Source organism: Stenella coeruleoalba (assembly GCF_951394435.1).
Source record: "Stenella coeruleoalba genome assembly, chromosome: 7".
Lineage (NCBI taxonomy): Eukaryota > Metazoa > Chordata > Mammalia > Artiodactyla > Delphinidae > Stenella > Stenella coeruleoalba.
The window spans coordinates 19082557-19097631 of NC_137153.1; the positions used below are offsets into that span (position 1 = coordinate 19082557).

Below are 15075 nucleotides of genomic sequence, written 5' to 3' on the forward strand. Positions count from 1 at the left end.
CCACAGTGAGGATCTTCAGAGTACGCGCCCATCACACCATCATTCTGTCTCCACGGCTTCGTCATTCAGCCCATGGTGCAGGAAAACACCTCTTCCCGAAACATCAGCCCCCTCACAGGGCAGCCAGCCTTGTCTCACCATTGGGTGACCAACTCCTCCCGGTTTGCCTAGGACTTTCCTGGACTTTAGCACTGAGAGTCTTCTGTTCTGGGAACTCCTTGGTATTGGGCAAACCAGGATGGTTTGCCAAGACTGTCTCAGTTTTAAAGCTGTAAGTCACACATCTTGGGAAACCCCTCAGTCCCAGGCCAACCAGAAGGTGGGTCGCCAGTCCCCAAACTTTGCAGGTAACCAGAAGTTCTCCTGGAAGCCAAACGGATGATTCCAGTGTATCAGCTCGTCCTTGTTATAGAGGAAGGTTGGAAGAAGGTGTTCCTGGCGGCTCTGGGAGGTGGCCAATGGCCAGCAGGAAAGCTGTGATGCTCCCAGCTGTGAAATTTCTAAGATGGATTCAACTTCAGCTGCACATTATGAGTACCAGGAATGTTTAAATACCCTGATGCCCATCCATGCTCCAGACCTAAAGAGATCAGAATTTCTAAGGGTCGGTCTCAGGCGTCCCCAGGTGGTTACAGTGCACAGCCAAGATTGAGAACAGCTGCTCTAACCTCTACGGAAATCCACCAAGAAGCCCTACTGCAAATAACAGTTCAGAGGGCATTGGTTTCTCAGATCAGCCCCATGCCAAGCTGGTCCTGTGGGCCTGAGAAGGACGGGCCACTTGATGGGCATGGGATACAACGAAGGGGACAGTTCTGGGCCAGCTGGAAGAGAGGTCCTGGGGGAGATGGTCCCGGGCAGGTCTGAGGAGGAGCCCTGGAGACAGAGGTCACGTGTGTCCAACTCGGACTTCATCTGTACCGCATAACCCAGGCCCATGCAATGCTTCCAGGGAGCAGCGGGGAAGGCACAGCCAGGACTTTGAAGCCATGCGGACAGACAAGTCTGTCCCCAGCCTGGGGTCAGCCCGGAGCCCTTACCCTCCTGTGTGCACGGGAAGGACGGCATGTCCTCGTCGTCGTCGGCTGCCAGCTCCTCTTCTGTAACACACAGCGCATCTCCGTCGCCAGCGGCCGACCTCACTGTGATGGAGCCAGAGCTGTCAGACCCAGGCTGGGGAGCCACGCCCACCCCTCTCCAGCTGCCCCATTCTTTTACTGTCCCCACACCCTGTGCCCACCCCCGCCCCTGGGTCCAAGTCAGCCCACCTGAGCTCCAGGTGACCTGACAGCAAGCAGAGCAAAGAAGGATGGAGGTCAGAATCAAGTGGCTGAGGAACTGGGATGTCCCAACACCTCTGGGGGAGGAGAGTTCATGATCTCTGGCAAACTGGTAAAGACACGCAGGCCAGCCCAGGTGCCTTCTCTAGCTGTGCCTTGTTCAGACCCCTGGGGTGGAGTAAGAAAAGGTTGCTTGATCTGACTCAGCACCCTTCCATTCCCTGACACGTTGTAACCGAAGCAGGATTCTGCTTCTGCAGGTACAAGGGCGAATCTGGCCCCAGCACAGTCCCCGCCAAGACTCTGCATCCAGCCCAGCCGGGGGGCTTCGGAGAGGAGGAGCTGGCAGTGTGAGGACACGGGATGGGCACAGCCTCTGCCTCCACATTGCCTTGTGCAGGACGTGCCAGGGGGTGGAAGGGACCACGGCTGGAACAGATCTCATGCCGGAAGGCTGATTCCATGCTCGTTCCCTGGGATCACGTGCTCTCTAAATAAGACCTAAGTGATGTATTCCCTCATTCAGAAGATTGCTCCCATTCCCCCAGACACTGCATAGCCCTTCCTCCTTACAAGATCTGCTCTTTTTATGAATGGCCAGAAGAAAGATGTCCAGTATTGGCAGAATGAGCCGGACCTCCAAGTGGGTGTTTGAGAAATGAGGTGGTCTGCATCGAGCTGACCAGGGCTTCTGTGCGGGGAAGTCCGGGTGCAAGCTTACGATGACAACTACATTGCTTAGCAGATAGTTGGCGGGGGGATTTTTTAAGCTATGCCTGGACATCCAGAGGCAATAAAAGAAAAGATCAATACATTTGACTACACGCTAGTAAAACGACACTTTTGCACGGCCATAAAAGCAAATGACAAGCAGGGAGAAAATATCCATAGCATACCTCACAGATGAAGAGCTAATATACCACATTTATAAAGAGCTTTTAAAAACTGAGGAAATAAAGGACCAAAAATCCTACAGAAAAATGAACAAAAGACCCAAACAGGCAATTACGAAAAGAGATACAAAAATGGCCCCTGAATAATTTAAAAGATGTTCAACTTTACTCATAAGACAAATGCAACTTAAAACTACACTGTGATAATATTTCTCACCCATCCCATTGACAAAGATGCAGAGGACAATACGCATTGTTGGCCTAGGTGGTGCGGGGAGTTGGGGTCTGAATGCAAAATGGCCCAAAGCTTGTGGAGCGGGGGTTTAGCAGATGCATTTACCCTTCAACACAGCAACCACACTTTTATGAATTTGTCCAGAATACAGACCTCCAACAATCTGAAAATATATGTGACAAGGTTATTCATTACAGGATTACTTGTAATTACAAAATTTGGGAACTATCTAAACGTACAGCTATAGGAGATCGGTTAACACACGATGGCATGTATACACGCAATGGGGCTCAGTGCAACTATACAAATGAATAAGGAAATCTCTATTAACCGATGTGGAGTCGTTTCCAAGAGATATTAAATGAAAACAGCCAAGCAGCACACATGGTATGTCACTTTTTTGTAAGAAAGAAGGGAAAATAAGAAAACACGCATATATCTACTTATCGTTAAAAGAAGATAAACAGGAAAAGCAAACTGAAAAACAATGAAGTTGTTTTCTACAATGGATGGGGTGGGGGAAAGGGATATACGAAGGAGTCACAGTTCTCTGAATATAATTTTTTTGTATAGTTTGACTTCTGAAAACATGTTAATATCTTACATATTCAAAAAATTCAATTTTATTAATAAAAAATACTTGGAACTAAATAAGCGTTGCTTGCTTGAATAAATACAATAAACATACTACGTGGGGGAAAAAAAGGAAAGAGGAACTAATCTAAGTAAATTATAACACAGTTTGGACTCTGTAATCTCAGTCTAGGATGTGATAACATAGGATTGGGGAAGAAGTGCAAACAAATCTTGAACTTTTAAAGCAATTTTATTTCTTGGTGTAGCATGGGTAAAGCAATTCCAAAGTTATTTTACATTAATTCAAGATTCAGCAAATAGAGTAAATGCATTGATGTGGTTTGGACCCAGGGTTCTCACTGTGAAAAAAGGGATGCAGAAATATACAACGGGAGAGACAAATAAGAACCCCTTGGAGCTGGACTGAAATTTGAAGGTATCAGTGGGAATTAGTAATTTCTAAAATATGTTTATGTGTGTACATATTTGTTTATGTTCATATATAGGCATAGATGCATCTATATTTGTAGCTATGTGTGTGCATATAAATTTGTTTGTTGAAAGGTCCAGGAAGCAAAGACACCAAAATAGCCCTGAACACCCCTAGCAATCCAGTTGGTCTCTAATACCATTTCCCACTAAAAGGAACCCAGGCTTCTTAAAGAAATGGCTGATTTTAGGGTTGGGGCAGAGGGTAGGTAGAAGATGAATCTAGAACACCTTGCTATTTCAGAAATTAAGGGAATGCTCAAAAAAAAATGATAGGGGCATATCAAAAAGAAATAGAAACCAGCCTGAAGATGCCCCCACTGGCCAAATCTGGGACAATTTGAGCACTAAAATAATTAAGTATAATAATGAAATTACAAGTCATTGAAGAAACAGGAATCCATACCAATGATAGACAGACAGACAGGTAGGGAGAAGGGAGGGCTCTTCTTACTGCTGGAGTTGGGACTGCAATCATCATGATAAAGGCCAGATCATGTTAGAACCATGAGTGGACGCCACCTCTTGGGAAAATTTTGATGAAGAACAGTATATATGTATGCTTACGTATAAGCCTTTATCCATGGCCTTAAACTGTCTGCTTACAGACTACTTATTAGTTGCAAGGGAGGAAAAAACCCAGTAATTACATAGTGGGGAAATCAGGCAACGCTGACCAGCACACACCATCATTTACGTAAGTTGCTGGCCAAGGGTGCATAACCACAATCGAATCATGAAGAAACATGAGAAAAACACAATGTAAGCATTGTATTTTTAAAAGTTGGGGGGGGGCTGTATTTTTCAAAAATATTAGAGTCAAAAAAGACAGTTGAAAGGTGAAGAGACATGACAACCAAATGCAATCCTTAATGTTAAGCTAGAGCCTGCTAGAGCCTGGAGGGAAAAGAAAACCCATCGAGGTTATTATCTGATCAACGAACATCGGGATACATATGGTACATTAGATAAAGAACTGAAGCACATTCATGAAGTTCATAATTGTACCCTGATCATATTCCTGTTGTTAGGAAATCCACACTGAAATATTCAGAAGTAAAGAACCATGATGTATGTAACTTACCCTCAAGAGCTTCAGGAAAAATTTATGTGTCTGTGTGCATATGCAATAAGTGTGTGTATGTATAATACCGCAGTGAAAATCCTTATACGTAAAATGTTATGCACATATAGGGCTTTATTTAGACAGTTTTCTAAAAGTGAATTGACTGGAGCAGATTGTAAGAACATTTTAATGTTCTAGAAACCAATGAACAAACTGACATCTAGAAAGGGCACACAAATGACACTTCCACCCACACAGCATACGAATATATACTGATATACTAGTCCTTCCCCAATGAGTCTTATAAAAAATAAATGTCTTTATGAGTTTAACTCAAAGAATCTCCGTATTTTATTTTGCACATTTAAGAATTATTCGTGAAATGGAACATTTTCAAGTGCTTACTAACCATGCCTTTCCACGAATTAACTATATGTAGCCTTTGCCCATTTTTCTGTTGAACTGTTGATTTTTCTTTTCACAGAAGGTTTTGATGAGAACATAACCTATCATCATGTGTCTTGCAGATGTTTCATTATATTTATTTCTGAAAATTGTTAAAGCTTGTGTGTGCATAGCTTTGGGGCCACCATAATGCACTCCAGGGGGTGGGGAGGTGTGGAAGGGCATTCATATTGTAGCCCCTGATTAAACAGTGGATCCTGAGGGGGTCTGTGTTCAAAACTCTTTCTTCCAGAGGGCATTTCCTAGACTTTTCCCAGGTGCCAGGGGAGCTACCGATCTGGGATCACTGTGGTTTGATTCCTTAGATTGGATCACCCAAGTGTGCACATAGAATATATACTAGATCCCCAGACCAGGTGAGGGCAAGCCTGTGTTAACCCAGCACCGCCCCCCTCCCCTCACCTGGCTTGTCTGGAGATATCCCATTTCCTTGTCAGCTCTCTAGCAGGTAGATTTCGCATCTAGCCTCTTTCCTTTCCCCTCCCCCCTTTTCAAGGAGCAGACTGGCTGGGGTGAGACTCAAAATCATTAACCACAGGTCTGGGCGCTGACCAAACAGTAGGAAGACCATGGCCCATCAGAAAACAATGGGGCCAAAAAAAATAATAACCTCAACCAGAATGGCTGTCCCAGGGTGACAGCACCTGGAAGCAGCATCTTCTAGGGTTGGAGTTTTATGCTGTGAGGTCTTTGGTTCAGCAAAAGTCCACAAGTGCCCCTTGTGCCTCTCACAGCCTTGTCTTCTCCTGCACCCAAGTCTAGAGATTCCTAACATCCAGCTCCTGCATTTGTGGACTCGTTTGGTTTCAGTCCCTAATTTTAAGGGGTGTTTTTGGCTTGGTCCCTAGGGATTTCCCATTTTCTTTCAACTCTAGCTATGCATTTAGCAGTTTGCTTGTAGTTTATCAGGCACTTAAACTTTATAACCCAGGAATATTTTAAGTTGGTAATGCTAGAAGTAGAAGCTCCAATTTTTGTTTTTCTTTGTTCCCTTTTTAAAAGTGATGAAGGGTTGGATCTTGCCTTGGGGCAATCTTCACAACGATGCTATAAACTTTAGAGTCGGTAGTACCACTTTCATAGGCAAAAAGACTGCGGTTCAGAGAAGTTAAGAGTGTTGCTTAACAGCACCCAGGATATGTGGTGAAGCTGAGATCTGAACTCGGAAGTCTTCTCTACCGCACCCACTCCCCACTCAGAGTAATGAGACAAGGTTCTACAAATGCTAAGAATCCTTGCTCCTGTGACTACAAGGTGAGCAGGTATAAATGAAGAAGGCTGGGCCCAGGACTGGCCATGGTTCTCAGGTTCTCTGGCAATGACCCGGAAGCAGCCTCATTTCCCAAGTGCTGTGCTGTCGTGACCACTGTGACCTACCCGGGAGCCAAGAGGCAGAGTGGGCAAGGAATGCCCGATAAGTGAGGGCAGCCCTGAACGGGCTCAGTCGGGGAGGGACTGTGGGTAACCCCAAATGAAAGATGCCACCATCACTGCCATGAGTGCCCTCTGCTTGTCCTCCAGGTCACGACTTACATGTCGCCTCCTAGCAGCCTTCCCTGAGCTCCCAGACTGGAGGAAGTCTCTTGCTTGTTACACGTTCTTCCACGTGGTCTGTATTTTCCCTTTGTGGAATGCAGTATACCTGTTATTATTTATCCGACAGCTCTCTTCCTCAGTGTCTAAGATCTGAGGGTGGGGACTGTGTCTGTCTTTTTCTCTGCTTTACCCAAAGCCCCTAGCACAGGGATTGGCACAGAGAAGTGCTCAACAAACACAATTTCGCATGGGACTATGAATGGTTTTGTGTTACCCTTCCTGGTAGGGGGTCTATGCCTGCACGTGTAATCATGGAGAAGCCCGGTGCAAAGACCAAGGTCAGCCCCCTACCCTCAGAGACTCTGAGTTAATGCGGGGGGAAGGCAGAGACCTGGGTTCATACCCTTTATCCCCACAGCTAGCCTGACAGAGAGACAGGGTGAGAAGTTATTCTCCCAGTTTTACAGATGGGGAAGCTGAGTTAGGAGGAGGAGGGTTAACTTTGAATGCCTGGCTAAAGCCACAGGGACAGCTAGTGATGAGACAGGCTGGGACCTGGGACCCTTTGCTGCAGTGCTTGCACCTGGACAGAAACGTCTCCTCCAGCAATAACATACAAAGAAACTATAAGGGGCTAAAAAGAACTGCGTGCATGCACAGTTGGGGCAAGTGACGGACATAAAGATACCGAAGACCAAAAAAAAACCCCAACTGCCACTTCTGAAGAGCCGGAAGCAAAAACAGGGTGTTGGGAGCAAAAGCAGGGTACTGCACGTGCCCCCTGCATGCAACACCACCTAAGGGGTGGGCAAAACTCCTAAGCCATCCCTCCGGCCTGCCCCATGGACACACCCCTACCCTCACCCCATATAAGAAACAAGCTCACACCCCACCCCCGTCGGGGAGCAAGCAAGGAAACCTGTGGTTTCAGGGGCCCCAGTAAAGCCTTGCCTGAATTTCTTGTCTGGCCTCTGATCAATTTCTATTGACTGGGGAAGGCCAAGACCCCTGATCTGTAAGAGTGGCAAAGCCTCCTGAATTTCATGCTTGAGTTTCCTCTCCACAGTAACAAACTGCAGGTAGCCTCTGTCTGATACAGTTAGTGTGTTCTCGTGTGTGTGTATGTGTGTGTGTGTGTGTGTGTGTGTGTGTGCACGCTTTGGAGGAGGGTGGGTACAGTAGCAGAAGGAAGGCTGACATGACTGGTACCCTTTATACGTATCCTAAGAAATCAACCTCTTGAGCCCCGCTTTGTGTCTTAAGGCTGTCACCCTATCATCAATCTGCCGACAGTTGAAGAGCATAACGTCGCCTGGAATGTTACCAGGACTGCCGTCGCTTCCCCATAAACGAGCGCCACAGGCGAGGCGGTGCTTTCTGTGCTGTGTCAGACCAAACCCTCGCCCTAACTAGCGGCACCCTCTCACCCCCCAGATGATTTCAGCCGGAACCACGCTGTGGGCTGTTGGATTTACCGCAGCCCCGGGGGCCCCTCAGGGAGGTATTCTTTCCACTCCTTGGAGCACAGACTCCTCCTAGGCCTGTGTTTCTCATCTCTCTCCACCCCTGGTGGTGCCTGCGTGCCCGCCCCTGTGACTAGGCCTCCTCCCTCTTCTGGCTCCAGGGTCAATTTCATCACTTCCCTGTTTATAGCCTTTGCAGGGAATCTGGGAAGACTTAAATCAAGCAAGATGGACACCAACCTTCAGCAAACACCCCCTCGGAAAAAACACAGCTCTGTCATAACTCTGCTCTCCCACCGAGAGCCCCTAGATTGGCAGTCATTAGCAAGTGAGAATTCACCGAGACCCGTCCGATGCTTTGCGGAGCCGCCCGCGGGGAGGGGAATGATGGCCAGCGCGATCTCAGCTCTCTTTAGATGAGGGGCTTCGCAAATGTTTGGCCCTATTCCCTTTTTCCCTTTGCTGACGTCACAGCTCCATAACTCACAGCCCCACCTCTCCCCACCGTCCCCCCTCCCCGGGTCCCATCCCCAAAGAGCTCTTCTCTTTCTAATCCTTCCAACTTCCTGTTTACTAGCGCTGAGCCAAGGACCCTGGGGACCCCTAATTTACCTATGGCTGGAACGCTATAGCAACTGTTCCACTTCAGCCTTGTTCATCTGAATGAAGACATAATCCAAAGCTTTGCGAGGCTCTTAGAAGCCAAACCCTGTGCAAGCACGCACTCATTATACTCGCATTACACCAAGACTGAGCCAGTCAGAGGAAGGATGAGGAAACAGGCATAAAGAATTGAGAGGAGCTGGGCTTGAGGGACAGAGGCTATGACTGATGAGAGGATGATCGATGAGACAGGATCTGTACTCTCCCCTTGCACTGGACCAAGTGGGGTCAGCAGAGACAGGAAAAGAATTCTCCACCCCCCTCCGCATCTCCCATGCTGCCTGTTCCCATGCCTTCTGGGGCCATGTGACTGAGTGTTGGGTGCCCCAGCTTTCCAGAGCTTTCAGAGAGAGGGAGTGGGAAGGAAACTTACAAGTCACAGAGCCCACCTGTCATGTTACAAAGGCTGGCAGAGGTTAAGTCATCTGTCAGCTAGTTAGAGGCTCCGGAATGCCCAGGGATCTGAAGCAAGATGCAAATGCACAAACAGAGCGCTTGCAGAGTTACACACACCCAGCGCAGACAGGCCACGGAGCTCGGAAAGGCCTCTTCCATCCAGGCTCAGCATCTGTTTACACGTCTGGCCTGCCAGTGGTTTGTCATCCCCATGAGGTCAGGAAATCTTCCCTCAGCCTCTTTCAGCACAGGGCTGACCTCATAGCGGGTGTTCAAAAAAGATGGGTTTACTGACCTTTTGAGAAGGCCTGCATCCTTAGTTAATTGTTAACTTCTGCCCTTTTAATTAAGAGCTCAGTTTTACTAAAAAAAAAAAAAAAAAAGATTAATGAATTAAAATATGGTTTAAAGATGGTTTATTCTTAGAGTTCTCCCTGGCTAGGGAGTGTTGGGGAGTTCTGATGCATTGAAGATGCAAAGGCTTAAAGCAGCAGAGACTTAAAATGAATATACAGGGAGGGGCCTAATGTCTGGATTGAAAAGGAATGAAAGGCTAGGTTGGGGGCGGTGCAGCAAAATTTAGCATCTTCTTCCCCTCCCTTTCTCAGAGCTGGAACAAGGGATATGATTTTCCTCTCCTAAAGCTAAAAGGCCTCCCTGTTTTGGGGGGTGGGTGGTGGTTAATTTTTTCCATGTGTCCAGTTAATCACTTTAGAATACCACCAGCATGTTTATGGCCCTCTCAAATCAGGCTGTGGTTCCTTCCTGCATCATACGTAAACCATCCATGAAACTGAGCACTTCTTGACATGCTGAAAACTGGGAAGCACCTGCATGTCAGTGTGGGCTGCCAGGTGCCTGGAATGGTGGACGATGTCGCCACAGTTGTCTGAAAAGAGGCCACCTTTCCAGGAAGGCAGAAGTAGCCTCTGTTGCCTTCTCTCTGTCTCTCTTTGTGTACTCTTCTTTTTTTTTTTTCATTTTGCTGATTCCAGGAGAAAGGCCACTGGGACAGGAGGGGGTGGGCTTGGGAAAGGGCACTGGCAAAGCTAGGGTAATGCCTGGAACCTTAAGTATTCAGGAAAACCCCTCTCTTGAGACAAGCCTGCTGCTCTGGGTAGCAAACATCGAAGACTCTGTGAGCCAGTTTCAGCCTCCCCTGTTCCAGAGGCCCCAAGGGATTGGAGCTGTCATGAGGGAGCATTCTCATCCCTGTCATGAAGAAGCCAGGCCCATGAATGACCCACTGGAGGCACTGCCGGGCCCCACTCCTCAGCTAGCGATCTCTACCCAAATTCCAGGCAGTGAATTAAAAAAAAAAAAAAAAAATTAGCCTTCGAAGACAGCGCTGCAAGCCCAGACTCATAAAGTAGTGGCAACCACCGGAGACTTGAAAGAACCTCTGTTTCTCCCATACCTATGGTCACATTCTCCAACTCAAATATCAGAAAGGCCGCCACAAGGGAACTCCCTTGCTTTTTTCAAGCCTCAGCTCCCACAGAGCCACGTTGCAGAGAGTTTGATTTGAAGGTGCCAGAGTCGGCACATGGCTGGGCATGACTTCTGGCTCTGCTGGGGCTGAGCCGGGTTCACTTGTCCCTCTGGAGGTGGAAAATAGCCCCGACCTGTTCACCAACTGCTAACTCAACTGTGGTCGCAGAGCCCAGCTTTCGGTTGACTGAACATGCGGTGTTGAGTCACTCTTTAGCCTTTCAGGGACTGCAGTCTTCCGTCAGAGTCAGCAAGCGGGGAGAGATTCGAGGAACTGAAGAAAAGGTCTTTCTCTGGGAACTTCAAGGAACATATTTTGATGATTATCTTCTACAGAGTTCAAAGAGTGGGTTTTCAAAACAGCCAATTGGGTCAGTAAAAATAAAGTTTTCGGAGTCTTCTCAGGAGCCAATGCTATATTTAAAGTTGCAGAATAATTGTAGTTTATGGTCGGAGAAGGCTATAATTAAGGTGGCAAAACTGTTTTCATTGGAACCCTTCTGCCATGACCCCCTCCCCACAGGCTTCCGCTGAGGGTACGTTTATATTCGGATGGGAATCAGTCTGTCCCTCTCTGCTCTGATGATCTGGTCCTTCCCTTTCAGATTCTCCTGCTCAGCAAGGTGTCGTGATTTGCTCCCTTGTGACTGTCGCCTCTTTTCTGCTCCTTCATTCCTAAAATCCACATTTGATGCTCTTGGGACAGGCATTTCCTCTCCTTGCTGCCACCTCTGCCTGTATCCTCAGGGCCAGCCCCCAGCCCCCAGCATCTGCTGTCTTCCACGGTTCCTATAACCACAGAGGTTGTGGGCGATCTCCCTCTTTATCCTAAATGACTTTCCTCCCCTTTCTTGCCCTCAGTATTCTAACTGGGGCACTCCTGGCATTTGAGTGGCACAGGTCTCCATTAGACAGGATTTACCCACGCCGAGCAGACATCTGGCGTTCTGACCCACTGAATGCCAGTAGCAATCCCTGGTTATCTGCGACGACTCCAAATGCCAACCCGTACTCGTGGGTTCCACGTCTGCGGATTCAACCAACCGCGGTTAGAAAATATTTGGAAAAAATTTTCCAGAAAGTTCCAAAAAGCAAAACTTGAACTTGCTGAGTGACCAGCAACTATTTACATAGCAATTACAGTGTATTTACAACCATTTACCTTTACACAGGCATTTACAGTGTATTAGGTGTAATAACTAATCTAGAGGTGATTTAAAGTATATGGGAAGATGTGTGTGGGTTATATGCAAATACCATGCCATTTTATATAAGGGCCTTGAGTATCCTTGGATTTTGGTATCCGTGGGGGACCCTGGAACCAATCCCCTGCAGATATAGAGGGATGACTGTACCCCTTCAAGGGGTTGTATAACCTCTATTTCAGAAGAGAACCCCAGCTATTCACTCAGTACAACAGACCTTAACCGTCCCCCATCACATACACAATGGTCTCCTCTTGGAGACAGCAGCTCCTCCATCGATCCTGAACCCCACAAACCCAGTAGGGTGGGAGGGGTGGGAATCATGAGTTTCTTGATCTTGATTGTTACCTCTGGGCCTTCAAACCCCTCACTCTCTGCTTTTCACCACTTCCAGTCATGTATTCCCTCGCAGGGGATTCTCCTTCCCCTCTCTGGGCTCTGTGTGCAAAATAGTGAGAATACCATCTCCTGCACAGAGCTGCTGTGAAAATGAGACAACATACAAAAAGCACCTGGTACACAGTAAATACTTGATAAATGGTAGCAACAGCCATTTTTATTAGGATTGTTTTTCTATCCCACTTGAATTGCTGCTGTCATTTCTCTCTCTTTCCTAATGCCTGTCACTCTCAGGACCAATTTCCAACTTTCAAGAAGTTCAGTTTTCAAAAACACGTCCTACAGAGCACTAGTTCAAAATATTCTTTGTGAAAAGGGGTCCTTTGATCAAGTAAATCTGGAAAATGCTGCGTTTTCCATCACCCTCTCGAGACTCGCATTAACATAGTACAAATTTTGAAAAATTCTGCAAAAAAAGCCCATCTCTATCTGTGTTTAATTCTGTGTTTCTCAAACTTATTTCACCGTAGAATTTCTTGCCATTCTTGAAAACAATGATCTATTAAATCCAATGGAACTGGCAGTCAGAGGTGCACCCATATTGGGGAATACTGTTCTGGATAAGTGCCTCACCTGGATTCAATGATTTCTTCATCCTGTCTCCCGCCACCAGCTTTAATGGAGGGAACATGTTGAAAGCCCACTGGGTCTCTAGACCGCAGGCCTCCTTGACCTGGAATCTGTAGGTCTCATCTCCACGTTGGCCGCAGCTCAGCCTGCACATCCTCTGGGGTAAACCTAACTGCTGTTCTGTCTGCATGATCGCAAGCTCCCTTCTTGCACCGTCTCCCGCTGTTTTTCCTAATCCCCTGCACTAAGTCTTTATACTCCTGCTTCTCGCAGGCAGTCAGTCTGGACCCCAGGATCACCTTCGGCTCCCGGGAGCCTTTAGCTTTCTCTCCTGGCCCTTTTGCCTTTGACTCCCCAGGCCTTTCTCTCTGCACTGCACTGGGGACCCAGCCCCGTGGGGGCATGTCAGACACTGGTGTGGCTCTGTCGCCGGTCAGATCTTCCCATCTGCATCCTCACCCACTATTCCTCTTCTTCTCAGCCCACCTCATGCTCCAAAGATGAGCTCACTACCTCCCTTTCTGAAAAGATCAAACGCATTAGGTTTAAGCTCGTCATCTTGCCCTAACTTCCTCCAGGTGCCTACCCCTTAAACCCAGTGTAGATGAGGGTGTGTGGAGATGGGCCCTCGTGCCCTGGGAGCACAGTGTGGACTCTACTTCCAAACTTCATTTTTTTCGACTGAAGTACAGTTGACGTACAATATTATATAAGTTACAGGTGTACAGCATAGTGACTCACAACCTTTAAAGATTGTATTCCATTTATAGTTACTATAAAACACTGACTATATTCCCTGTGCTGTACAATATATCTTTGTAGCTTGTTTTATACAAGTAGCTTGTACCTCTTCATCTCCTACTCCTGTCTTGCCCCTCCCCCCTTCCCTCTCCCCACTGGTAACCACTAGCTTGTTCTCTATATCTGTGAGTCTGTTTCTTTTTTGTTATAGTCACTAGTTTGCTGTATTTTTTAGATTCCACATATAAGTGATGTCATTACAGTATTTGTCTTTCTCTGACTTATTTCACTCAGCATAATACCCTCCCAGTCCATCCATGTTGCAAATGGCAAAGTTTCATTCTTTTATATGGCTGAGTAGTATTCCATTGTGTATATATGTGTGTGTGCATGTGTATATATATGTACCACATCTTCTTTATCCATTCATCTGTTGACAAGACACCTAGGTTGTTTCTTTATCTTGACTATTGTAAATAATGCTGTTACGAACTTTGGGGTGCATATATCTTTTTGAATTAGTGGGGGTTTTTCAGATATATACCCAGGAGTGGAATTTCTGGATCATATGGTAGCTCTATTTTTAGTTTTTTGAGGAACGGCCATACTGTTTTCCATAGTGGCTGCACCAATTTACATTCCTGTCAGAAGTGCACAAGGGCTCCCTTTTCTCCATGTGCTCACCAACATTTGTTATTTGTGTTCTTTTTGATGACAGCCAAACTTCAAAAGAGCATGCCTTTTCACTCAGCAACCCCCTTCCAGGAATTTTTTCTAAGGGAATATGTATACCACTTGGCAAAGATGGAGATGTAAAGATTATCACTGCATGCTATGATAAACCTGAGGATAAATGTATATACCTTAAATGCCCATTGATAAGGGATTGGTTAAAGAAATTATTGTAAATCCATACTATGGAATATTATGCAGCCAATAAAAAGAATGCAGATCTATACTTACTGCCTAGGGAAGATATCTAGGTTCTATTGCTGAATTTTATAAATACATACATAGAATAAGCCATGTTATTAGTAGTATAATCTTACTTATGTGAAAAAAATCCATGTGCAAATAGACACTGAAGGATATCTGGAAGAACTCTCTTCCAAATCTCGTCAGTTATCTCTGAGGGGTAGGAGTTCAGGTGAGTGCAATTTTTTTTTTCCTTTTCTGAATTTTTCAAAATTTTTATAATGGGGATATGTGGTAAAAAGATTAAATGCAACTAGGAATGCAAAGAGCCTATGTCTACATCCTTCCTGGGGCCCCCATAAAGACAGCTTTTCTTCTTTTTTAAAAAATATTTATTTATTTATTTAGGGTGCTCCGGGTCTTAGCTGCTGCATGTGGGATCTAGTTCCCTGACCAGGGATCGAACCCGGGCTCCCTGCATTGGGAGCGTGGAGTCTCACCCACTGGACCACCAGGGAAGTCCTAGCCTGTCTTCTTTCTACAGCAAAGCTCAGCCACTCCCATCTCCTTCATCCCTGGCCCCCATCTCCCCTTCTCTTCTCTCCCTCCACCTTCCAATGGGCAGGCCAGCACCACCTTGAAAAACCATTGACGCCTGGCCCCGCTTCTTACTTCAACTCCTTAGCTCCCTT

At 46.5% G+C, this 15075-nt stretch overlaps 1 protein-coding gene across 7 annotated transcripts in view; it reads right to left on the reverse strand.

The window, feature by feature from the left end:
• The window catches only part of SCARA3 (scavenger receptor class A member 3), a 55600-nt gene that overhangs the window by 33988 nt on the left and 6537 nt on the right, over positions 1-15075 (reverse strand). For 3 of the 7 annotated variants that reach the window (XM_079925619.1, XM_079925613.1, XM_079925614.1), the window contains 2 exons: positions 9358-9425; positions 1041-1142 (listed from right to left, as the gene is read on the reverse strand). In XM_079925619.1, the coding sequence (XP_079781745.1) occupies positions 1041-1142; positions 9358-9376 (121 nt within the window). In that variant the 5' untranslated portion in view covers positions 9377-9425. Of the gene's footprint in view, positions 1-1040; positions 1143-1268; positions 1291-8615; positions 8639-9357; positions 9426-12106; positions 13587-15075 lie in introns of those variants that run through there. The other 4 variants (XM_079925615.1, XM_079925617.1, XM_079925618.1 and 1 more) reach the window with 4 other exon arrangements.